This window comes from Corapipo altera, unplaced genomic scaffold (genome assembly GCF_003945725.1).
Source record: "Corapipo altera isolate COAL_440 unplaced genomic scaffold, ASM394572v1 50, whole genome shotgun sequence".
In the NCBI taxonomy this organism is placed as follows: Eukaryota; Metazoa; Chordata; class Aves; order Passeriformes; family Pipridae; genus Corapipo; species Corapipo altera.
Window position 1 is genome coordinate 13,865,745 of NW_020884889.1, and position 25,974 is coordinate 13,891,718.

At 39.8% G+C, this 25,974-nt stretch overlaps 1 protein-coding gene across 1 annotated transcript in view; it reads right to left on the reverse strand.

Annotated features, from left to right (window-relative positions):
• The window catches only part of LOC113947685 (thrombospondin type-1 domain-containing protein 4-like), a 109,667-nt gene that overhangs the window by 40,926 nt on the left and 42,767 nt on the right, over positions 1–25,974 (reverse strand). The window contains exons 3-4 of the mRNA XM_027644522.1: positions 11,727–11,834; positions 7,841–7,910 (exon numbers count right to left, since the gene is read on the reverse strand). Coding sequence (XP_027500323.1) covers positions 7,841–7,910; positions 11,727–11,755 — 99 coding nt within the window. The 5' untranslated portion in view covers positions 11,756–11,834. The remainder of the gene's footprint in view (positions 1–7,840; positions 7,911–11,726; positions 11,835–25,974) is intronic.

Genomic DNA, 25,974 nt, shown 5'->3' on the forward strand with positions numbered 1-25,974 from the left:
GCAAAGCTTGAAGCTCTCCTTAAGTCTGGCTACTTTTTTTCACACCAAGACCACCTCCATTGCACTCTGGGAGCCCAGTGTTTTGAGGGAGAGGTTTCTTCCCATTTTTCTGTGAGACCATGAAGTGTTTTCAAGTAACAGATGGCTCACTCCTGACCTCACTTCTACCAGCTCCACACAACCACTCCTTATCAACAGTAGGACTGCTTCTCTCATTTACAGGAAGGTAAAGATGATAAGCATCAGGCCCTCACTATATTAAATTAGGTTTCTTTATGTTTTAAACGATTCCCTCATCATTAACTATCACTTGTGGTCCAAGTCACTCAGCTTGCACTACCCTTGGCCTCCTCCAGGTCAGTTGTGACAAAGTTGTTGCCATTCTATCATATTTCTACACTTAGAAAAATTCTTTGGGATCCACATGTGGTGGAAATACACATTTGACGTGTTCAGTAACAGACATAACACACCCCCAGATCTCTCAGTGAGTCACCCATCCATCACTCCAGCAGCAGAGAGGACAAGCTGTCATAAAACAGAAGGCAACATTCCCTAACAGAAGAACTCAACTGTGAATCCAAAAAGCTTCTCATCTTTATCATCACTCTGATCCACAGCTCAGACAGAATGCAAATCTGCTCTGAAAGAAGATGAGAAGTTCATCTATGACCCTGTAAGCTCACCTGCTCTGGAATCCAAATGGAATTAAGATACTTTCTTTTTTTTTTTTCCCAGAGAAACACAGAACTCCTGCTCTGAGATTAAAGAAGTCAGTATTTTTTAATTTAAAAATTAAAAAAAAATATCAGTGGTCCATGATAAAGCAGGTTAAAAATAACAAAACCAATGGCCTTGATTTTTCAAAGAGTGTATTCACATAAAATAATGTTTCCTTATCCTGCCTCCTTTCCCCAAACAAAGAAGAATTTTATTCCCTAACCACTTTAATCTACAACATCAAGGACAGGGAATTAGTAGGCAGAAATAGGAAGAAAATTCTTTCAGCTATTGTTGTAAATATTCTGTTGCACTAAAAGGCTAATTTTAAAGAAAAAGTCTTGTCATGGACTAAATCACCTCTCCTGTTTCCTAAAGATCACTGCAATTAGAATATCATTAGCTAGAAAGTCTATTTTACCAAAGTTTTTGAATGGAACAGGATGTATATCTACACAGTTAAAATCCAGCAGCTGTGCTGAAGGCAAGCAGATATACTGCCCAGTGGAAAACTGCAAGAGGAATGTGGACTCCCTTTGAGTTGGAGGCGTTCTGTGGAACTGCTGTGTATGTAAATACCACCATAATGGACAGCAGGTATCCTATAAACAAGAAAAACATTACAAGGAGAAGAAGTGTGACACCTGTACCCATTTGTTGCACAGGAACAGGAAGCAGCAGCTCTGTGCAGATCCAGGGTGACTGAGCCGCTCTAGGAAAGTTCAGTTTCGTGTGCACAACCCAGCAGGACAGACCCCAGAACTGTCCTGTAGGTCTGTCAGAGAGTCCCAGCTCAGCCAGTCCTGACACGTTACACACCTCAGTCACCACTGCCCTGAGGGTACAGCTTTACCCTTCCTGGATTGCAGGAGGAACACGGCCCACGGCCTTCCCGGCCTTCCCTACGGGCTTCTGCTTCCCAGGACGGGGAAAAGCAAAGTGGGGACCAGCTGTGGTGGAGATCCCACAGTACTCCTGAGAGCTATTAGGCTTTAGCCCTGATGTCTTGGCCAAAAGCCAGGCTTAGATATTAACTACTTTGTCTAACTCCAATTTCCTCCAGTGTTTCAAGGATATAGATTTGCTTCACGCTCCACACTGTCCTCTGTTATAGTGTGTTCAGATGGATTGGGCAGCTGCATCCCCTTCAGTGAACACAACAGTGACTTTTATGGGGTGTGGTACACCATGGGGCAGAACAACAATGCAAATGAAGAAACATTGTCATCCACTGTCACTATTGTAATATAAATGAAAGTGTAGGATCTCATTTATACACAGAATTTCCTACATGAATCCTAAACACTACATCATAGTCAGATTTAGTAACCCAATTCTTGTCACTTGAAACAGTATTCAAAGTTATCACCCTCTTTGCACACTCTACCTTCCCACTCATATCTCCATCACTCTCTTCCTACAGCCCAGTAGAAGGAATTATTCCTCCCATTTTAAGCCCTTTGCAGCAGTGCAGTGTACTGGAGCAGGCCAGCCAGACTGTCCAAGAAAGCAAAGATGGAAAGACACAAAGATGAAAATAAATCCGTGGTGTATTTCCTGACCAAACTCGTCTCCTTGCTTTTGCCCCTCAAAGTAAGCACTCCAATTAACCTAAGAACATGTCAGAATTCCTTTAAGTCTTAGCATTTCATTTTACTTGTCACACAAAAATGTTCCATTCCTAGGACAAACTTCAGGAAGGTACATGACTGCCAGGAAAAAGGTCTATCCTATAGCAAATAAATGTAATGTAAAGCAATTTAAAACTCCCCTTAAAGGGCATGGGAGCAGGCAAGCAGGGAAATTAAGTATTTTTAATCAATCATCTTGTCCTGAAGCAAAGGGAAAGTGCAGAGATCCCTCACAGTTAACCCACAGGGACATACTAATTTGTTTAAATGAACTTCTGATAAACTCATAACTCAATTTCATGTATTCTGCCCATAAAATCAATACACTGCTACCATATGGTGGAGAAAAAGGAAAACAGAGAAAGGTGAAAAAGGCAAAGAGAGGTAACTCAGAAGCTGCTCCTTCTAGAGGTAAGGAATACTTGTGTGTATACTGAAAAGAAACCAAAAAAATACCAACCCACTCCTCCAGGCAAACCAGAAAACGTCACCCTCTCCAAAACCCATTATACTACAGCTGGGTAAACTGCTCTGAAGTAGATGTTAACTGTAGAAATTCCCTTTTATGAACAGAACTGCTATTTGAGTAATGTGGGGGCTTGGCCATTACACGGCACTGCAGCTCAGGCTCCATTCCCACAAGGAGCTGAACTGCTCTAGCTGCTCACCATGACCAAAGGAGGGACCTTGGCCACCTTTTCCTCCCCCCTGTTCCTCTCCTTTCCCTCAGCTTTTGCTCCTCTTCTGTTCCTTATTTCTCTTGACTTAGCAGTGCTGACCCCTCAACAAGCATATTTGAATCCAATACAAGAGAGGGGAAAAAATAACCACAAAAAGCCCCAACACCACACATCTTAAAGCATATCAATCTCAAAATTTTGTGGGGAGTACAGTCGCATTCACTTGATAAATAGTTGCTTTTCCTAGAGACATTGTGTATCTGATAGCAAGGCAAAAAAACTGATTTATTTCTTCTTTAATTTAGAGCTAGCATAAAGGAATTATATTGAGCCCAACAGGCACAAAATTCTTTAACAGTAGGGTAGTGTCCCAATCAAAAACTTGTAAAAATAAATCCTGACACTGCTTCCAGACACTGAAAATCAGCTTTAGATACTGTAGCTTCATAGAAGTCAGTATTCATCTACAACTGAGTGACAAAAAAGATATGCATAAATTCAAAGCAAGTCCATTGCTTCAATGCTACCATTTAGTACCATAACTGAGATGTTCAAACAATGCAATATTTACATCAGAAATTTCATTTTTTTTTGCTATTATTTACATTATCAGTTTTACTAAAATGAACAGAGCATAGATATAACTACAGCTTACTGCCTTAACACAGCAACACGTGATTAGTCAAAAATCCACCCAGGAATGACTTCTGTAAAATTGGGAATACAGACTTCAGTGGTTGTCTAGGAGAAGGAGTGCTATGTTTTATAGTCTAACAGTCACTTCATCACAGTGTGACACTCATCAGACAAGGTTAAATCTCAAACAATAAGCACAGGGAAGGAGAAGAGAGAGTTTCATGAGCAGCAGGAGGGCTGTTCATATGTCCAGCACTGATGGACAAGGAAAGTTAATCATTCAAATATTAAGAAAGATTTCAGTTTAACCAGCTGCAGAGAGCTTGGCTCATTTTAAAATGTAATTTGGTTTCACAAAACATTTCCCCCTTTTTTTGCTATTATTGACAAGTATTTTGGCCTTACAGAGGAGTACACTTGATAATACAAATTCTATACTATGAATGAGGAATAAATAAGTTAGATCATGAAAAAAAAAAGTCCAAGAAGCTTCTAACCAACACTATAACCCCTGTTTCCAACAAGAAACCGTAAGAGTCTTTTGCATAAAAATTTTCATTTCTATCTAACAAACATACCATATTTAATGTATTTGAATTACTGTACAAACCTGTGCCATTTACAGAGAAGGGATTAACCAACAGAGTAGTACCCTAAACTGCAGGAAGATACAAGGATGCTCTTTCAGTTTTTGTGCAGTTCTGACAGCAGAGACAGCATTGTTTAAAGTAAATAAACACTAAAGCTATTTCTATATAAAGATCACGTAGCCAGGTATTTCTGAAACTAGAAACTCTGTATTGGTAAATTCTGACTTTGTATATTACACAAGCTTCCAAGACTGTCATTTAAAGATTATAAGGTCTATAAGCAGAAAACATTGCCCAGTCAAATGTTTTCCCACAACTTTCCCATTTGGTTCTGTCATCTCCCCAAGTCTTAATTCCACTTTCTGCACTTCCCTGCTAGGGAAGTAATTTGGCTCATTCTTCCAGCCAACAGTCCCATGCTCTCATGCCAGAAACAGATTTTTGTGTGTGCATCTGAGGAAGCAACCTGCTGAGTTCTGCTCTTCCAGAATCTGTTGATGCAATTTCTCTTAAAATTAAAAAATATTAAAAAAAAATGCTGCTTGATAAACTTCTTTCTTCATGTTAAGCTCCTAAACATATATCACTAAGTCAAGAGTAGCCAAATGGTACTTTAAACAGTTCTAATACACTGAAGCTAAATAAAAAACTCCTACAAGTATGAGTTACGAAACTACAAATAGATTTTTGTTGGAAAATCTACATTATGTAAGCTTCTCTGAAGCTAGTGTGACTTTAAACAAAGAAGAAACAAAAGATTAAAACTAGCAAGATTTTAAAAAAAACCAAACAAACAAAACAAACCAACCCAGAACATAGTATTTCCTGATGGTTTTAAGCACACTCAAGTCCTAAAAGAACCAACATCTCAGCTGAACTTTGGGTGTGTAGGAGTTACAGTGGATTTCCATCAACTGCTTTGGGGATTGTCCTGGGTTTTACTTCATTTTCCCAAAAGTTTTACTGTAAGAAAAACATCTAGACTATTTGGAAATATTTTAACAAATTACTCAGCCAAATACTCGAGTCCAATTCTCTGATTTTATTTCCCCGTCCATAGCTTTCAGAGGAAAAATAACCATATGCAGGGTGCACAAGGCATAATCCATATTCTCCAATACTGCAGGTTAAAGCATCAGTCATGCACACATTCTTAACTTTTAGCTGCAAAATCAACACACAATAAGGACTGGGATATGGTCTAATGTTTCATTAGACTTCAGCACTAGTTATTTAGTTTCCACATTCTGTACCCTCTGAGCGCGTATATGGCAGTTACCAAACACCACTTTTGTTATTCACTATTTTGTTAAAATGGCATATTGTTCATCAAATCCCTCTCTCCTCCTCTCCCTTCCTTCCTGCAAAATCCAACCTCCTCTCACATGGAAGGAACTCTGCCAGACAGCAGAGACATCCACCCAGAAATACTCCGGAGGTGCTGCCTAGGGACGCCAGCACACACGTGTCCAGGTTACTGCAGGAAAAGAATGGAAAGAACCTCCAGAGCTACAAAGCTGGGAACCCACACCCCGTTAGAAACATGTCCTTCAGAGCTGCCAACAGCCCCTCTAGTCTGGAGCTGACAGGTGTGCCAGAAGGCTTGTGAAAAGTTTAACAAATACAGACTTCAAGACTAAACACAGTTTGACCCGAAGAGAATCCTCTCGGTGGTGTAAGAGCTGAGACTGACAGGCAGCCTCGGAGCCTGTGTGAGACCGTCCCCAGGAAACTTGTGCCTCTCTTGTTTGCAGCACAAAACAGGGCTCCAAGGTGGTTACCATGCCCCTAAGTCTCTTTAACTAGAACAGAACACACTCCAGACCCGTGGCATTTCTCATTCAACTGAAAACAAAGAATCTGATTTTATCTAAATTAATTCCGGGGCTTCCCAGAATGAAGCAATTGTTTCTCTGAGTTACTCTATTTTAGTTAGTAGATTTATTCCCCCTAAAGCTATTTGGAAGCTGGATTGCAGCATCTCTCTCCACTGTCAGTGTTACAAAAGAATGTCTAATCAGACAGAGTACTGAAAGCAGAGCAGCAGCATGACCATCTCAGCTGCAGGACAAAAGAGAAGAGATGTCAGATAGGCAGGAATACTGTGTTGTAGAGCAGTTATGAACAGAGCCCCTGGACAGCTTGTGCAGACTGGACAGTGCCAGCCTGAGACTGCATCACTACTGACCTCATTTAACTTGTCTTACAATTAGGCTGCACAAGGAATTAACAGGACATCTGTGTTCTTCAGGAACTATGACTATCAGATGCCTTCAGGTTTCTAGTCCATAACTATGAGGCTATTGCCCAAATAATGCTTTACCCTAAAGACAGCATAAAAAAAAAGGAAACCCAGAAAACTTGCCTTTTATCTCCTTTTAAAAGTACAGTTTATTAAAAAAAATGCACCTTGCATTGTTATTTAGAAGTCTATATTAAAAAGCAAACTTGTTTTTAAATAGGTTATTTGATACCTTTAATATGGTTGTGTTTGAATACCAACTAAGAAATGAGAACAACATTGATATAAGGTCACAGTCCATAAAGAGACAGAACAGCATTCAAGGGGTCTCACCTCAGGTCTCTGGCAGGATCACAAACACCTGCACATCATTCCTGACAAACATTTGTTCAACACATTCACAGAGACCTCCATCATGGAAATTCTAAATATTATCACATCAATATCATCTATTCTTCTTTATATCCTTACCATGAGAAGTTTTTTCTAACATCAAACCTAAGTTTCCCTTGCCTCAGTTTAAATCCATTTCTTCTCATCTGCTCCACCAGACAGAAAGAACAGCCTTCTCTTTAGCACTCTAAGTATTTGAAGATTATATCTGCCTCTGCCACCAGTCTTCTAATGTTTAGAATAAAAAACCTGAATTCATTTAAACTTCCCTCAGAGGCAAGATTTTAAAATCTCCTGAGGATAATCATTGCTGGTCTGTGTTCCTCTCCAAAATGTCCACTACTTTCCCAAAAAGCAGTGCAAAAACCCCAGTGCTGCAGCCAAGGTGTCAGCAGAGCTGAGCAGGAGGGAAAGGTGCAGGCTGCAAACCCCCTTAGAGGTGCCATGGCAGTGAACCAAGGAGTGAACCATTCACAGGAGCACAACAGGAAACTTCAGCAGCTTCCAGCTCCAATCTCTACCAATGGAAATCTGGCAACAGAGTGGGGTTTGGGTCCAGCTTCTGTTCCAGACATTTCTGTCTCTGTAAGAGAATGAACTACCTGTGAGCAACTGGGTGGTTCTCTAATCGCTCCATGTCTGAGTGCTGCTCTCACTGACAATTCTTTTTCCCTTGTGTGTCACATGATGAAAATGCTCCAAAGCTTCAGTAACTATGTGTGACTTACAACACTCCATACAATTACTCAGCTAATTAACCACGATGAGCCTCTTTCAACCAAGTATAATTTATAAAAATAAAAAGAAACAACCACACACACGCACACACAAAACGGAAGGCACTTACTGCCAGAACGGTATTCAGACTGCATTGCTTTACACACCTTACTCTAATGTTTTCTACTGTTATCTTTAGGTATACAAGATCTGAATATTTCTAATGCTTACCTTTCTGTGTTCAATTGAAGGCTGTGGGATGACAAACTGAAATCCCAACACTGCTAGGGAACTGAGAAGTCTGAAAAGGCAAACAGTGGAACAGAACATATAAATACCATTAATACAAACTGCACATCTACAACCTATTTACAGGGTTCATATTGCAAGAAAATATTTAGATACTTGAAAACCATTACTAACCAAAGCAGACTCACTAAACTGTATGAAATGTCCTGATGACATTCTATTCACAGCAGACAGTACCAGGGCCATACACAGAAAGTGCAGCAAGTAGAATCCATTGACAGTATTTCACATAACTCCATGTTTAAATTAAAATATTCTTGGCCGGGCATATTTTAACACCTCAGCATTCAGTGCCAGACTGACATATGCTTTGCAAGTTTTCTAAAGTGTTAAGTAAGAATTCACCCATCTGTGGACTAGGTCTGCTTCTAGCTCTGGCTCCTCACTTTCCAGATGAACATCCCACCTCCAGCACACAGGAAACATGGAGAAATAGGTTCTTCCCCAGCTGCCTAACACTTGTGAAAATTGAATAACCTAATGAGCACAGAAGGTGGAAAGCAGCAGACAAAGCCCACCAGAGACTCAGGAGAAGCAGCCAAGCATCACCCCAGTCACCACATCTTCAGTCTGAAAGGAGTCATAACGGGAACCAAGCCCAAAAAAACTCTGTTCTGTCAAGCCTCACCACCATAATGACTCCTGTGAGCCTGTTACAAGTTAGGCACAGTTAGCTCAGTCTTTTGTTTGCCATAATTTGCAATTGGGACTGATTTGCCTCCTTCTAACAAGCCACTCCGTAAGAAAATATGGACAGGTATGAGAACTAGGATCAAGGTATCTTTATTTCTACCAGGAATTTGACTTTTCAGTCTACAAAGAGTATGTTTCAGACCCTCTCTAAAGGGGAATGCTGCTAATGATTTGCTGAATTTCAATGCAGAAGTAAAACTGATGGATTTGGACACAGAATACATCTGCAAACTAATGGACCAGACAAAATCCAGCTGTGTTTCCTACTCACAGCTCCCTCCTTTGCTCCCTACACAGTAACTCTTTAAATATTTCTCATGGTTTCAGGTATTTGCTGAGACAGACCTCCTAAACAGAAAGGGCTTTTTTAATACTAAGCACTGCATTACCACCAATACAAACATTCTTCTACTAGGGAGAACGTTTTTCTTGAGTTTTCTGTTTGTCCTTGCCAACATACTGCACAAGGAACCAGTAGGCAAGTATTGATTGCACATGGCCTATCATCACCTCATCATCTATGGCCCTCTCTCTCAAAGCAATAAACCAATTAAAGGCAAGAAAAAGTCATTACTTCTTTACTGCCAATTTTGGGAGGTGGGGGGGAAGCAGCACTTTAAAAAGTGTGTTAGAAGGAAGTATTATATTGCACAAAGCTATTATCTGTGATAAAATACTGAGGAGGTGGCTGAAATCAGAGCCAGCATAAGGCACTACAAAGAAATCACTCAAAACATGCAGTTCAGAGCAGGACCCAATCACACAAGGGTAGGTGGAAGCCAAAGGCACAAATGAATAAACTGATCTGCAAATCCCACCTGAAATCAAAGGTAGAATCAGAATTCAAACCTCCAAACTGCAAAATGACAGCATCAAGTCTGTCTTCAGCTGACCTGCATATCTCTTTTCCAAGTGCTCAAGTGATCTCCTAACTCTTCTCAATGAAAAATGACAAGCATCTATGTAGGTGGAGTGCAGCCTGTGACAGGCCCAGCCCAGGTCCTCTGCAAATTATATTTCACTTCCTTTTCAGAATCTCCCTACCTGATCCCTGCTCCCTTATGGCTTCTACTCCCTATAATCCCTCAGAGCATGTGAAAGAAAGTTCAAACTTTGCAGAAGGAAATGAATGCTTTCACCCTCAACAGGACAGGATTTTTCTGATCAGTCTGACTGACTACAGATTTCCATGTGTAAATTCTTCTGAAATCATGCACAATGTTGCGAGTTCTGAACTGAATGAGAGCTGTAATCTTCAAAGCAAATTACTTACCAGATTAAAGTTCTCAGTTCTAAAATGCAAACTTGTAGTATGTGTGTGATTACTCCGTGCCAAGCCTCTCCTGGCCATTCTTTAAGAAATAACCCTCTATATGTTCGTGGCTCAAGGACAATAAAGCTATTTTTTAAATTTGCTTCTGTATCTGCAATTGGATCTGTCAGAAATAATGGCATCAACCTACTATTCCAAACACACAGGAAATCTGCCAGGAATACTTAAGCTATCCTGAGGCAAGTCTCTAGCTTAAATCAGTGTGTGGCAATTTAAGTTTTTTAATGTTATTTCCCTCAGCAGCTTGCTTTGGCTAACTTCTCCACACTAGGCTTTTTTATTTGTCGTGCTTGACTAACCTTAGGCCTCCCAGGCTACAAGAATGGGCTTCTCCAATTTCAGTGGGTTTGATTCAGGTATTCTTACAATGCAAAAAAGCCAAAAAGAACAAGTGTTCCTCAAAACAAGGTAAAACTTTCCAAGTATCCAGGAACAGGTGAGGTACCAATTATAGCTGATCCATGGCTGTGTAACTCAGGCCTCTGTAAGAACCCTCTGTAAGAATATAAGGCACCTTGGAGCCAAGCACCTGATTTGAAGCAAAGTCAGGCTTTAAACTGTACATCTATCCAAGTTACAAAGAGCAAACTTGCTCACTTTCTTTTACTGGCAATGCCAATTTCTCTTTAACTGGGGGAGAGGGGGAGGCAAAAAGCACAAAGCAAAACAATATTAGGTCTACTGTAGGAGCAGCAAGAAAAAGTTTGCTAATTAACACCTCATTTAGGAACAACCTCATTGAGAAACACCTCTCAGAGTTCTTCCTTGCCATTGCAGTGAGTATTAGCTCTGCAGGAAGGAAGCTGGAGGTACCAAAACAGATCTCTCACCTGGCTGCTGTTCTTTAGTAGTTGTTTTTTATGAAGGAACATAATGGCCAACTGTGGATTGTTCAGATACAAGTGAAAGCATTTTAGCCAAGTGATTGGTACTGACTATTGCAGGATGGCTCTTGTCCCATATTCCCAATTTCCTCCCAAGGCTGCAGAGCAGCCTAAGTCTGGGACAGCTTGGGAGGAGCTACACAGGGTGAAATTTCAACAGCAAAGATAACACAGGTCGTGTCAATAATACGTGACAGATCCATTTTGATGTGGAATCTGCCCTGGCATATTAGGAGGGGGCCAAAATTGCAATTCAAAGATTGCTGTCCCAAACTCACAAGGAGCAAGGGCAGAGCAGAGGTGTTCCTGACAGTGTCCACATCCAAATGCAAGAGCAGGGAGCTGTCATTCCTCGGAGGAGGCCACCTTTTGTTTGTGGAGCCTGCCTGCTCTGAATCTGCTTGCCCAACTACAGAACCGGCCAGACCAGCTTAGAAACAGCTGAATGTTTCCTTTGTTAGGAAAGCTGTTTAAAAGGTCTTTCCTATGTTTGCCCACTGGCAAACTGTTTCAGGAATGCATAATACAAATCCCTGAATGAATTGCAGCACAGGTACTAAAACGTATAAAACAGTAATTTAAGCCCAGTGATTGTAGTGGTGCAGCCTCATCAAAAAAACAGGCACTTTCCACTAATATTTGCCATCACACTGGCACTCATAAAGAGATGCTCTAAGCATAAACAATCACTGAGAGCTTTCTTCTTTCACTATCACCAAAAGAATGCTATGTCTGGTATGCATATACTTGAGTATTTGATCCCGGGACAAGATTTTTATTTATCCTCCTATGACGCAGACAATTTAACACCTGAGCAAAAGATAACCAAACTGATATTTATTGCAGTGTGTTAAGAGAACATTAAATAAGATTTTAAATGTTTTATTGCATCACTTACCTCAAAGAAACTATTAAACTGTCTACCATGATCCTTTAATGCAAGGTATCTTGAAGTGAAAAATACCTCTTCACTGTGGTACAGCACAATGCTGATCACACACAAATCCTACAGAAAGGAAGGAGAAACACACTTAAGACTGCTTATTCAGTATTTTCCATATCTACAAAAATGTGTACAGACCTGCATTAGTCATCTCTACTTCAATTCTTGGGACTTTACAGCAGTTCAAACTGAAAATCCAGTGTATGTTACATGAACAAACTGTATGCACCCCCATTTTTTGCAACAGGACTTCAACATTGCCAAAGTGCTTTGTAAAAAGACTATGGGATGCAAAATCTTGATCTGATTCCCAAGGATGCAAATCTGGTGTTAAACTTACTTGCCTTTTCAATTCACATTCCTGGTATGTCACTTGTATGACAATAAAACAAACAGCTTTATTTGAAGTCTTGTGTTAATAGAATTCATAGAACTGAAATTGGGTTACCAATATTTAATGTACAGTAATATTATTAATACATCTCTATTTGTGAGCAATGCCAGGATGATTATTCTGCGAGTGCTCATACAGTTTGCAGAAAAAAAACCAGAAGAGCAGTGCTGTTCCCTCTAGTACAGATGGCAAACCCACCCACAATGAAATTAAATGCCTTGCCCACAGTCATACAGGAAATCTGGGGTTAACCAGTATTCTGAATATAAATTCAGCTGATCCTTATTTATAAGTACTATCATTGCATTGTTTGTAAATAATTTTTCAGACATCTGGGAATTTCTTATTTTAGTAAATTTGTAATCATATATGGACACCTAAAACACACCAGAATTTTCAGGCAGGAAAGAGATCCCTTAAGTAAGGAAATACAATATAAATCAGGAGAGCAGGGGGAGAGTGGCAAGGAGGGAGGAAAAGAGGAAATAAAACACTAACAGAACTGAACCTAAATCCATACATTTCAGGATTTGGTCAGCTGTTGTCTGTATCTTGCTGTTTACAAGTGGTTACATGTTGAAATGCAGTGGAGTGAACAGAAAAAAGAGAACATTGCTGTTCACAGATAAAGAGCTCTCCATTTCTGCCAGACTGCCAGATAAAAATCTACCTAAAACAGGACAAGCCTGACAAGAACTTAAGAAATGTGCAGTTAGATAACATACAGATCCCACTGCTAGAAAAATGTGGATTGTTTGCAGGTAACTGGACAAGTTGAATGTTCCCTGCCCACCCCTAAAAGTCGAAGAACAACAAATTTAGTTTTGGAAATCACCAAATACTTGCAACAACTTCAAAAGAATTTTTTTAAATTTTTTTTTATTTTTAATTCTTGAATTGTTTCGTTCGTTAAATGTAAGGCATTAAAAGTTGAAAATTTAGGAAATTTCTGTGTGCAACAGGTCTGAATCAGTCCCGAGGATGGAAGCACTAAGGCTCAGCTAAACCTCATCCTCTCCTCCCCCAGTTTCACGGCTGTCAGCAGATCTAGGAGGCTTTCTCAAACCTATTCACCGTTTTCACCACTTAACATTGTAAAATCGTTTTTTATGAGATGGGCAGCACTTCTGAAAACCGATTTTTAGTCTGGATCTTCTGCAACACTTTACACCACTTGAGATTTTAGCACCTAAGTTCAGTTTCTTTAAACCTTAGGCAAGTCACACCTACAGCACCAACACAAGGCATTTAGACAGATCCCCTAAGACAGTACTTACCAACCTTATGAACTGAGGAGGAAACAAATGTCTCACTGCTACAACCTGACTCTTAATTACCAGGCATATTGATGCAATAGTCTTTTATATCACTTATTGGAAATGGAGGATCTGCCTGTAACATAGATTGTAACCAATACGGCTTCAAGTTCTTATCAGTTTGGGTTTTTTCCAGATGTGTTCTCCTTAGTATTTTTCACTCCACAATGAGCTATTTATCCAACATCCTTGTGTGGAGGGAATCTCAGCAGAACACTGCTACAGGATACAAACACACAGGAAAAGCAACCTGCACTCCCTTAATCCCCTTTGCAAATTGCACTTCATTTGAAAAGCCAAAAAGATGCTATGATAGATCTGGTTTTGCAAACAAGCAGGAGAGGGACCTCCAGTGTCCCTCTGGAGATTGTTCTTAAAAATACTTAAAGTTCATGGATATGTTTTCAATTTTTTCAGTTCATCTCTACCTTCATTGTCAATGGCAGGCTGCATTAGAAACTCAACTTTCAACTATATTTCAGTGCCTTTTTCCAAGCACTTCTTACTGCAACTCATAGATGCGTTTCTTTTGAAGGATCATTTGAAGTACGTGGTGTAAAAACTGCTAAATATTTAAGTGACTTAAGAGCTTGTTTTCAAAATGATCTAAGTGCTTAGGTGCTTTCAGCCTATTGAAAGGAATGTCATTTTGGCAGTGGTGTCTTTGATATGAAAATGTGCAAACGTGACAGTCGTTTTCCCTTCAGAAGATCCAGGGCAAAATGAACACGTGAAACAGCTCCACAGTTAACACTGGGATTGAATAACATGGATTTGGCAGGGAAATTTCTAGAAGCCTGATGAGGTGTCCTCGTGTTAGTTACTGCAGAAAGTCTTGGAATGTGAAAGTCAAATTACCTTCCCACAAGGGGCTGAAAGCATTACAGAACCATCTAGCAAAAGACTTTCTAGTAACCCTAATTACAGCAGGAGAGATACTGATTTCTCAGCTGGAACAACCCACACTCTTGTACTTCACAGAGTTAGCAAGACTTTCTCCACTGCATTAAAACATTTCTCATTTCAGCAGTCCTCCCTATTTCATCTCCAAGTGGGATGAAAAAAATCTGTGAAATTGGGTAGGGGGAAAAGAACCTCAAAACACAAAACCACACAGTGCCCAGAAAATCCAATCAAACAAACCAACCAACCCACCACAGAGGATGGGAAAGAATCCAAACCTTCTCTCCAGAACAACCATGGTGTGACAATCAAAGGGAGAGGTGTTTCACTGCATGTAACAGAACATGCATCAGGTCATAGAAGATGAGATAATAAAAGGACCCTGCTTAAAGTCTCCTCCCCCTTCTCTCAGAGTTGCCCACTTGCAGTCACACACTGCAGCCCTTTGTCAGCAGGGCTCAGATAAATGTCTAAGTGATCTTAGAAAATAAAAATACTAATTAGTAATGTGGATTTTAAAAAGAGGCAGAGATGGATAATGGCCCAAAAAATAACCTAGTAGGCTCATAGGCTATCACAGAAATTTCCTGACATGGACAAAAAGAGATTTCTCAAAGAGTTAAATGATGCAATACACAGAATTAGCTGGAAAGACACCACAGACACTGTTATAAAAGTTATGAAAAGAGGAAGAAAGTCCTCTGGGAAGCCAATGGTAACATTTCACCCTTTGTCTAATTATCTTCAAGAAACGTCTTCGAACAAAGAGGTTTGAAATTTTGCAGACAGCCCATGAATTAGTTACCCCAAACTCTTAATTATCACGGGACTCCTCACATGCAGGTTTTCATGTGACTGTACCCTTTGTGCATTGTGAGTGGATGGTATTTCACTTCCATGAATTCCAATGTCATTTTAGCATCAACCTTGTAAGTCCTGTCAACTCATATATATCCATATACATCTGTGTATTAACTATAACACAAATTTCTTAGTCTGAATATGTACAGTACCTATTTAAACAATCTGAGACCCTCTATTTTAACTCACAACAAGGATGTGAGATACATCTTGTAGAAACATACACTAATTCAACCAATTTTAAAGTGTTCTGAGTTTTTAGCCTATTTTACCTTGTTAATTTATATCAAGCCTTCCTTCAATATTTATCATTCTGGTTAGATTATGTATCTTGCCAGCTACCGACAATGGCAACTTGAAGTAGCTACAAAGCTGGAGCATTGTTCCAAAGTCACGTTTCCACTGATGTGAAAAGCTCTCTTTTTGTAGTATTTAGTGGGGGGGGGAATAATAAATACAGAATATTTAGAAATATTTTTTAAAAATATTACACCCTTTAAGACTGCCTTTGAGTTTGTTGCCTAGTATGTTGGTATAGTGTATCTGTTAGTTTAGTTGTTCACATCTATGAAATCATGTTCAGTGCAAGTCCTCTGGATTGCATCCAAAATTCATTACATTCACAAGACTTTGATAAAGCACTCGCAGTGTGCCAGGTTTATCTGGCTACATAATTTGTGCACACATCCAGCAGCTTGAACTGCAGCTGTTGACACCTACCACCGGAGTTCTAACCTCTTCAAATGTTCAGAAACTACATTAAAACATGCACTTGTCTCTGGAAGGTGCATAACAGAGAAATCTAGGACTGTATCTGATGAAAAGTTCTGATGCTTACGTGGAGCAAGCCTTTTATTAAACCAGAAATTGCAAGTTACCCCACCTAACCCTGAAGGTGCCTTTCTGTTTCATTTTAAACGCTTTGAAAACTTCCAAGTTCTCCTTCTGGGTGTGTCCAGAACTACTGCAGTCCAAGAAAGCTCAGTGCCTGTCTCCAATCTAAGCTTGACTGAGCTCCAGAAGTTTTCATTCCTTTGCCTAAAACACACACGGTGCAGTAATTGTCCTCCAGGATATACACAGAGCGATGATCAAGCCTCTTACGTTCACAAATGCAACTAACTGGCTCTCCACCATAGCCCGTGGAACCATCCCCTCTGGCATCCCGGGCTGGAACCATCCCCTCTGGCATCCCGGGCTGGAACCATCCCCTCTGGCATCCCGGGCTGGAACCATCCCCTCTGGCATCCCGGGCAGTGACTCACCTGCTGTGACTCACAGCTCTTGGGGCGGGGGAGACACTCCCTGGGACCTCGGGGCCACCCCTCACCCCTGGCTGATCTGGGCCAAGGTGCCACCACCTCTGCCAAGCTCTGCTCCCACACAGGAGCGCCAAAGACTCCAAACAAAACAATAACTGTGAGGTTCAGGGACATCCTGGGGCAATCTTGAAATTCTGGTCCAGTTCCTAGAGCTTAATTCAGCAAACCGTGTTACCTGCTTATCTAGCATCCAATTCTATAATATTTAATCGTCCTCTGAAAATCTAGGAGACAAAGTTGGTGAAATGCCACAGTGATAGTACACCAAATTTCCCAAAATACCCATTCACAACATCAAGTTTTGGCTTTTAAAAATATTGCTATGCTGGAGGGTGCCACAACTCAAACAACTCTGCTTCGGTCCTTGTTGAGAACATATAATTTAATTAAGGATTCAACAAGGGTTGTGACATTAATCTTGTAAGTAAAGGGGGGAAGCAAAAACTGCTTGCTTATAGGTCATGAGCTGCAGTCATACAACATATGACTAGTAGGATTTGTTTCTTTAATTTTTCTTAATCTTTGTTCACAACGCTGGTTATACATTTGCTGAATGTGCACTAGCAATAAATATATCATAAAAGTGAAAGTATTACAATAATGAGTCTGATCTAATACTAAAGACCTCTTAAATTTAATAATTAGCTTAAATATGGATTTAACACCATAGAAATAGGTTTGATAATTAAATAAAGTATATTGTTGTGGTATGAATAATGACATATAGTTAGCTCATTGACATTCAGCTCAACTGCAAAGAAGGTATGCTGGAGTAGCAGTGTTTAATTGACTGGTAATTCTGATATGATTTACAATGACCAAATTCTGAAAGGGTAATTTATTTGAAGATCAGTTTTATCAAATTTTAAAAAAAGTTCAGCAAACACAAAATCAAATTGAGTGTCAGAAAAACTAAATTAACTGTTCTTTTTTACTTCTTTGAAATAATAACCCAAAAGAATGATACTTTCTCAAGATTCAGGCAGCACCAAAATTGCCATTTTTACTCTGCTTTTGTCCCCTCTTTCACCTTTTGAAAGTATTAGCTAATTCTCACAAAAGCTTAACTGCATTTCAAGTTCCCAGGCAGAGGACAATTATGTAAAAGATAAAATTAATCACAAAAATGAGATCATACAACTCTCCAGAATGACAGAGAGATTTTCGGGATGTAACTGTGTGGAAACTATTGCAAACCTATCTTAAGTTCATTTCAAGATTTCAATGTGATAGGCTGTGCAATCTTGGCCAAATCCCTGGCATTGGTTTTAAAACTGTGCTTAGCAACTTCAATCTCTAGGATTTCTTATGATGACACTGTAGATGGACAACCTCATTTCTAACTGAACAGTGTTTTGTCAAGAAATCACAACTCAAAGTGCATTTTTCTGTTCTTGAACCTATGTTGTCTTCTACAGAAAACAATTTAGAAAACATTATTAAGCTCCAAATTAGAGACCTGTAGAGCTTCATTAGGTCATTGACCTTTCCCTGACTTCGCTGTGTTATTTTCTAAGGACAGCCTAAAGTCAGGGGAAGGTTTTCCACAATTTTCTACGAAGTTGTAAAGGCAGATACTACATTTTATTGAGAAGATCCTTCAACTCTTCAAAAGCCTTTGTAGGCAAATAAAATGAAACTAGAGAACACCTTCAGTGAACAGAGGACAGACCAACTGGCTGCAGAATGTATTTAGTATTCTATTTTACGAAAGTTTTTACTGCTCAGGGGATGGATACAAAATAGGCACTCGTGTACCTGCAGGTGTATAAAAGGAAGCCCATCACACAACTACCAAAGCTAAGGCAGCCAAGCCACAGGATTGTTGGGGTTTTCCCTTCCCTCCTCTCTCAGAAGACACTCCTATAGGAATCTTGACAGCAGCCTATCACCATTCACCGATTTAAGGAATTCCAACTCTTGCCACAGTTGTTCTGTATCCCTAGTGCAGAACAAACTGGGAAGACTTTACAGAAGACAAGTGTGTGAGGGCCTGAGGAGCTCTGTTCCCATGTGGAAGACCTCGCTCAGTGTTCAGCTGGGATATTCTACATGTGTCATGTAGGATATTCTACATGTGGCTGCAAACCCCCTCTGCTCACAGATCCACCAGCAGCCATGGCACACACAGCCACTAAGAGCTGCCTGTTCCACACTTAACCAGCCCAGAGAATTGAAAACTTTGAGTAGTTTCAGCATTTGAAAGCCATGAAAAGTGCTGCTTATCACAGCTCTACATATTGGAAATCATGACCTCTTCTAACAAGACACATTCCATATATTTCTTCTTTTTTTTTCCTTGTGAAGAACATTTTTTCTACAGTCTTCCAAACCAAGGATGTATCAGATACTGCACATGTAAGAGGGAGGGAGAAATGACACGTTAAAGATCCTTTCTATTAAACAATCTTTCTTAACCTTTTGATAATCCTGATCAACATTAATCTGATTATTGGTATGGAAAAACACAAATAAAAGAATGTTTAACAGCCTAAAAAGTCAGGTGGAAATACCTGACATCTCTATAAGCACAAAACATAGGTGAATCCTTCATTGCTATGACAAGCAAGAGAAACAAACCTGTGTGAACTCTGCTACTATTAAACAACTACAAAATGATCAGTAACAGCACAAATCTGTTTTCAACAAGATACTGTTTTAAGTACTTTTCTACCAAGTGCAAGCAGCTAGAGTGGTGTTTTGGATTTGGTTCATATACTGCTTTGAGACTCACTGCAATGAGTGGAAACTCAGGTTTTGTGAGTGAGGCATTCTAAAGTGTCTGCTGTGACTGGGAGTTTGAATGCCCTGGATGGAAATACTTCATTGAGAGAAGGATTATGTATGAAATGTCAGTCTGCAAGTCTATTTATTTAGTAAAAGTCTCAACAATATTGATACAGCAAAGCATATAACTGCATTTCAGAACGACTAGGAATAACAGAAGTTTCTGAGAGCCTCTTTTAGCCATACTAATTTCTTTACCTGTAAATATGTCAAAGAAAATGAGCTTTTCTTATGCTCCTTTCATGACCCGATAAATGGATGCTGCTTGCAGGACACAAAATGTCTCTCTGAAATCAGAGAAAAGCTTCTAACTTTCAACCTTTCTTAGTCTGTGTCTTCAAAGCTCAGGCTCCCAACAGCATTTTAGTGGAGTTCACACCAAGAGGCAGGTGGTGGTTCTGAGGACCTACTGTCCTTTGCACGAAAACCGAGGACCCACCAGCCTCACTCAGGGAGTTATAACACACCCTGTTTGGAAAGGTCAGAGAAAACAAATATTTCAGCAAAGCTAATTGAAGGCACATGCACAAGGAAAGTAAAACACAACATATTTCAGCAGTATAATCAGCTATTTCTTAGTAATGCATGGGAGACACCCCTCTCATTATGAAAAAATCACATATATTACATAATTATTGTGAAGTTAGGAGATACCTTCCTTTTGCAAAGAGGAAACATTATTTTTCAGCTGTCTGTTTCAGGAGAATGTCTGTCTGGCAGAACACAAGTCTCTTTTTTTCATTTTTTTTAAACTGCTTACCTGTTCAATAAACATTGTAAATACCTGCCTAAGCATCAATATCCTCCACATAGTAAAAAAAAAGAACAAAATATAGGAGGCTCTGCTTCAGAGAATAATTTTTTTGGACTGAGTATTAGGCAACATTCAACAGTTGATAGGTGAAAATCAAGTGATCCTGTTGATAACACACCCTTTGGAAGATATATTTCATTTACTAGTAAATAGATGTTTGTGCCATTAGCCTACTGCATAGCACCAACACAAATAGAAAAACTCATGTGAAACTGCCCTTTCTCTAAATTAGAGCTGATTCAAACTAACAGAACAGTATAAAGAGCCAGCAAGTGCTCTGTGAACCCAGAGAAACATTGCCAAAAATACAAAAATCCTGGACTTCATAGCTGTGATTTTCTAAGGTAGAAGTTAAACAGCAGAATGCTTACATCTCCACAGTCCTCACAAAAAAAATTTAAAAAAAAATTGGTGCCCATGTTAAGCACCTGAACAGATGCAATCTCAAAATATCAGCTTCCACAAAGTTCCTTCTGTTCTGTTTGCCTTGAGGTGCCAGTGTCAGGACACAGCAGGGAGGAGAGTACATGATGGAGACTTGAAATTTCACTTGCTTATTGAGAAACAAAATATTTTCCTTGGAGTAGCAGTGGGAATCATCTCCCTGCATAAGTAATGCCTTCAAATAGCAATGATTTCTGGGAATACTCACATGTTATCTAGAGCAGACCAGTGATAAAGGACACTCCAAAAGTCAAACCAAGCCACTTTTCAAACTTGTTAGCCAACCTCTAATGGAAGCCTTCTCAGTCCTTGGAAGAGATGACTGTTATCTTCCAGTTACCAGAGAGAACAAGACTTGCAAAGATTGACTTAATAGTTCTCTTCTGGGTAGCTATTCCTATCCACTGTTGCCAGAGATGCTTCATTTTCTAAACTCAAACCCTACTAACTGGAATATGTATCTATAAATACCACACAGGCATCTATTGAAATTAGCATTAAGATCCTTGGGATTCAATTTCAAACTTCAGCTCCAGTGACTCCAAGGGCTTCTGTAGCATTATTCTTTGTGTATTGAACTATAAAAGGGATAAAAATAATTTCTGGGGAACTTCAGAGATTTCTCTGCCTGTTTTGTAGCTCTCATCTTTGGGTTAGGCATTCTAAAGGAAGGTTGGCATTCCCTCAAGACCTGAATGGGACCTTGACATAGAAGAACGATTGGGGGAGGGGGAAACAAAGCAACCCTATTTGTTAGTACAGGTAAAAGCAAGGCAATTCAGTGTCAATTTATTAGTCCATCTACTTTCAAACAAAATACATTTCATAAATGGACATGCCAGGCCACAAACAAACAAGTGTCTGTTTCTCCTTGAGTTCTGACAGCAAAGGAAGAAGGTCTTGGTAGTCCAAATCCCACAGTGATTCAGTGCAGTGCTGCTCTGCAGACACTGGCTCCTGTACCTTCTCTAATGGAGATTATTGTGGGCACACATCCCAAAATAACTCATCAACTCCTTCTCTACACAAGCTTTCAAGGACAAGTGTTTTAACATACATTTCAATACTGCCATAGCTGGAAGGGAAAACACCACAACTGTCTACTGATGCACAGTTTGCCCTGACAAAGGTCCAAAAAAAAGTGACCAGGGCTTTTGTAATATGATGAAAGTCCTCTTCCCTTCAGCCCTCTCCTGCAGGCAGCAAACTGCTTTATTTTGGCAAAAAGAAGAGATTTTTTTTCCATCATGCAATTCTCATGTGGATTGGGCTTTACTTAAACTGCTCAGGTATTGATGCAACCCACCTGTCATGAAGGAGCTGGGCAATGACCTGAAGGTGCTGCACTGCCCTGGGGCAGGGAGGGGCAGAGCTGTGCCATCATCAACAGCAAGTCCTGAACATTTGGGAGAATTTGGGCACTAAAGACTTGCTAAATAGTTGCAGCACATGACAGCAACATAAGGCATCAACTGGCTAGTAGCCAGGTTCAAGGATGTGGAACTTCTCAGGTACCTCTGTGGGAATGTATTTTAGGGACCACCGAAAAATAAGTGACATTATGTCCGAAACAAATATCGCTGAGATACTACAGCATTCAGGAAAATCCTGAATGTGCCTTTGCTGAGCAAAATATAACAAATTAACTGTTCACATCTGCTCTGAGGAAAAATTCATATACCTAATAGCAGACTTGGGTGCTTTATTTTTAAGAGGCAGTTCAGAAAACAACTGCTAGATCACAGACAGAAAACCAGCTCACCATGTAGCTTAAGCATCTCACATTGTGGAGTTCAGGGTCTGAAACATCTTGAAATGGACTAGTTATGAAAGACTGTTCAAATTACTCTGTTATTAAATAACACTACAAGAATGATGAGACTCTAATTTATTTCTCATTAAAATCCTCTCTGATGTGAGGCTCTCCACATACTGGTACGGAAATGCAACAATGGAATTTGAAGATTTATTGTTTTCTTTTATGCTCCTACATAATGATGAATAATAGGTCTAATGAGAGGTCTTGCAAGAGCACTGTGAAATTCAGTATTTTTTTCATTCATTTTGAAACAGAATACCAGGAGACTTAAAACCAACATGAAAATATCAACTATCAGTGGATCTCTGGAAGAATGGCAGTTAAGCTGCCTTGAACATCTTTTGCAAATATTAAGTTCTGCATGCAAATAAATACAGGATAACTCAGAGAACATCCCAAAGAACTGTTTCACGGAGTTCTATTTAGCTTTCACCCACAATAAAATTTAGATGAGGGCATCAGCACAACAACACAGACATTCAATATGTTTATCCACTGGGTTTGATATATATAGATTCTTACAAATCTTCCAAAACTGAACTGGCAACCAAGATAGCAGCATCAGATGCCAACTGTGCTGCTAAACCTTTACCACTTAAAGGGGTACATTTGCAGAGGTGCATCTCTTCTCTGGGGGAAGAAAATGTTAATGGGGATAAAAGGGTACTCAGCTTTATTAGTAAGGATGACAAACAACACCATCATTGTGTCTTTTCAAGAAAGAGAAATTAAGATACAGTGACAGCAGAAGAAATGTCAAATCCCTATGTTCAGAAACAATTTACATTCTCAATTCTACCCCAAGACTGATGCCACTGAATGTAATTTTCCTGAAGTCCTTATTTGGTTCAGGTTTCAGGAATCCCCTAATGCTTGTATGAATCATAACTCCATGTGGTGAATCCTTCAGCCTCCAGCATTTTAAAACCAAACTGCAAGATCCTTTAAGGGTGGGGTGTGGGAGCTGTTTATTCTTATCCTGTCAGCTTGAAAGGGATTTTAGACATCCTACCAATCTTGCTGCTATGCCCCATGTGCTCTGGTGGTCTAGATGACAGTTAGTATTTCAGTTCATTTAATGTAAACTGCATAAACTGTTACACTCCTACAGGAGATATCAGTCCTTGACACAAAAACATCAAGATAATCATACATTCAAGGAATCTCAGGCCATCAATCACCGAGCAGCAAAGCTGAAACATTTCATCTACTGCAGATTAAAATCTCCCTATTAGGAAATACACAGTTTGGCAGATGCCATCCAGTGGCCTGTGAAGAACGAGTCTATGGTTGACAGATAAAAGATAGGAACCTTGCAGAACCACCACCAGCCCTTGTCATCCTTGATAACAGAATTATGCAAAAAAACTAAACTGAGGAGTCAGGAAGACTCCTTTTCAACTTCCAGTCATCCTTGCCAGATCAGGTTCTAGTCTTGAGTTTTTCTCAGCCTGAAAGTAAATTCACTACTGCTTTCAAGAGAGGTTTGCTTAACAGTAGGAATAAGACATGACTGTATAATGTGACTGAAAGAACTGAATTGACTTTGCTGCTTGAGAAGTCATTCACTGGGAACTGATGCACACAAGTACCCACTCCCACATCTGCAAAAACCAAACTGGTTGAAGAGAAAAACCACTAAGAAATGCCATACTTCTCTATAATTCCTGTATGGGCTTAGAAAGAAAGGTAGGTTAATGGAAATCCCTTTTAACAAAACAGTGGAAACCAGCAGTACAGTCAGTCACAGCACAGTAAAGAGGTGACTGTACCTGCCTCCCCATTTAGCCATACACTGCTTTATTCAGAATAAGGTTGCCACAATATTCTTGCAACACAGCAAAATTATTAAATTTAGTTTTGTGGGACCCCTGCACCTCCCAGCTCAACCTGGATTAGGAGGATCCCAAGAGCAGGAAAGTGTGACTACCATGTCACAGGTCTACCTGCTGACAGCACATACAGCCTTTTGGCTGTAGCTAAAATCTCTGATGATGTCAGATTAAACTATTATTTTCTGCCTATATATAACAAATGTTTTAATACATAAGCATCTTCGCTCACTATCTCTGTTGATCAGATGTAGCCTAGAAACTGTAATTAGTAGTGGTAGTTTCAGAGTTGGCAGCCCTGCAAGTCACAAGGAAGCCCACTCTCACCTTTCACTTTTCTGACCACAATAAAAGCCAAATCTAATTCGGTTTATCAAAGTCATCTACAGTCCAGAAATCTCTGCCACCATCATGGCTGGGACTCAAGCAAAGTGAATTGCACCGGGTAACAAGAAATCAAAGGTCACCTCTTGGCAGCAGAGTCTGAACTTATTTGTGCCTGAGGGCAGGTTATTACAGCACAGTGACCTTCACCTGACATCACTTAATGCTCCAGGCAAAATATCCCTGCTAATATTCAGTCTACAGACTGAAAAATGGGGACTTAGGATGTGAACGAGAGACTTCTTGAATTTGCAAGACAACAAGAGCAGCCTTTTACAAAATGCTGGCAAAGAGCAGCTGCTCCAACACTGTGGACTTCAGCTGCTGCATTAAACAGCCCCAATGCAAAGGTGATCGAGCAATCTTTAAGAGAAAAAGTGACCCAGTTTTGTATGTTGGTTTTGTTTTTGTTAAATATGAGTCTGCACTGCTGTTGTGCTTAAAGTCTTATATAGGGACTTGTAATCTTCTACTTGAGTACTCACTGTAGGAGATAGGTGAAGACTTGCTGAAAGGAATGCAACTTGAATGTAATCCCTCTTTGGGCACTGCTTCACACTGTGCTTCCTGGTTAAACAATATCTGTATGGTCTGAGTAAACAGGAATTTTGAAAAGTCCTTCTAACATAACTTTAAGAAAACAGCAAAACAAAAACAAGAAACAAACCCCACCTTCCTTAACCCTCGAGTTCCAGCAAGATACATTTGGACACAGTTTCTCCCCCTCTTCCATTTCAAAGCAGTAGAACCAATCCCAGTTAAATCACAAGCAGTGTGGTTCAAAAGAAGTCAGTTCAGAATATGACAGTTTCTGTTCAATTTTAACAGTGTGAAAGCAGCAAAGGCCTTTTAGCCCTTTCTTGCCCCCACGATTCAAAATTGCATAGGGATTTTTGTCTTGTTCAAAACAACTGTTCATTATTATTATTTAAATTTTAAACATGCTCAGAAACTACGACCCTGCATTGAGCCCTGGTGTGATGAATTTGGCCAGCAACAAACACAGGCAGAAGCCACAGCTTTAAGAAAACTGATGAATTACAGCAGCATTGTCAGTGCCTAAGTAATAAATCTAAACCTGATCCTGCAAAACTGTAAACATTCCTATGGGAAGCAACAAAAGTACTCCAATCACCTCAATGTGAGCAAATCCCTGAACTAGGGGGGAGGAAAGAAAGAAAGAAATTAAAAAAGAGACAGTCTTTTGGATGTGCAATATGTATTAACAGGCACAAGCAATGTCTGAAGAAGTAAAGGAGTATAAGAAATTACATTTTTAATGGCTTCTTATCACCACAAAAAGACCAAAACTGACATCCTGCCTTAA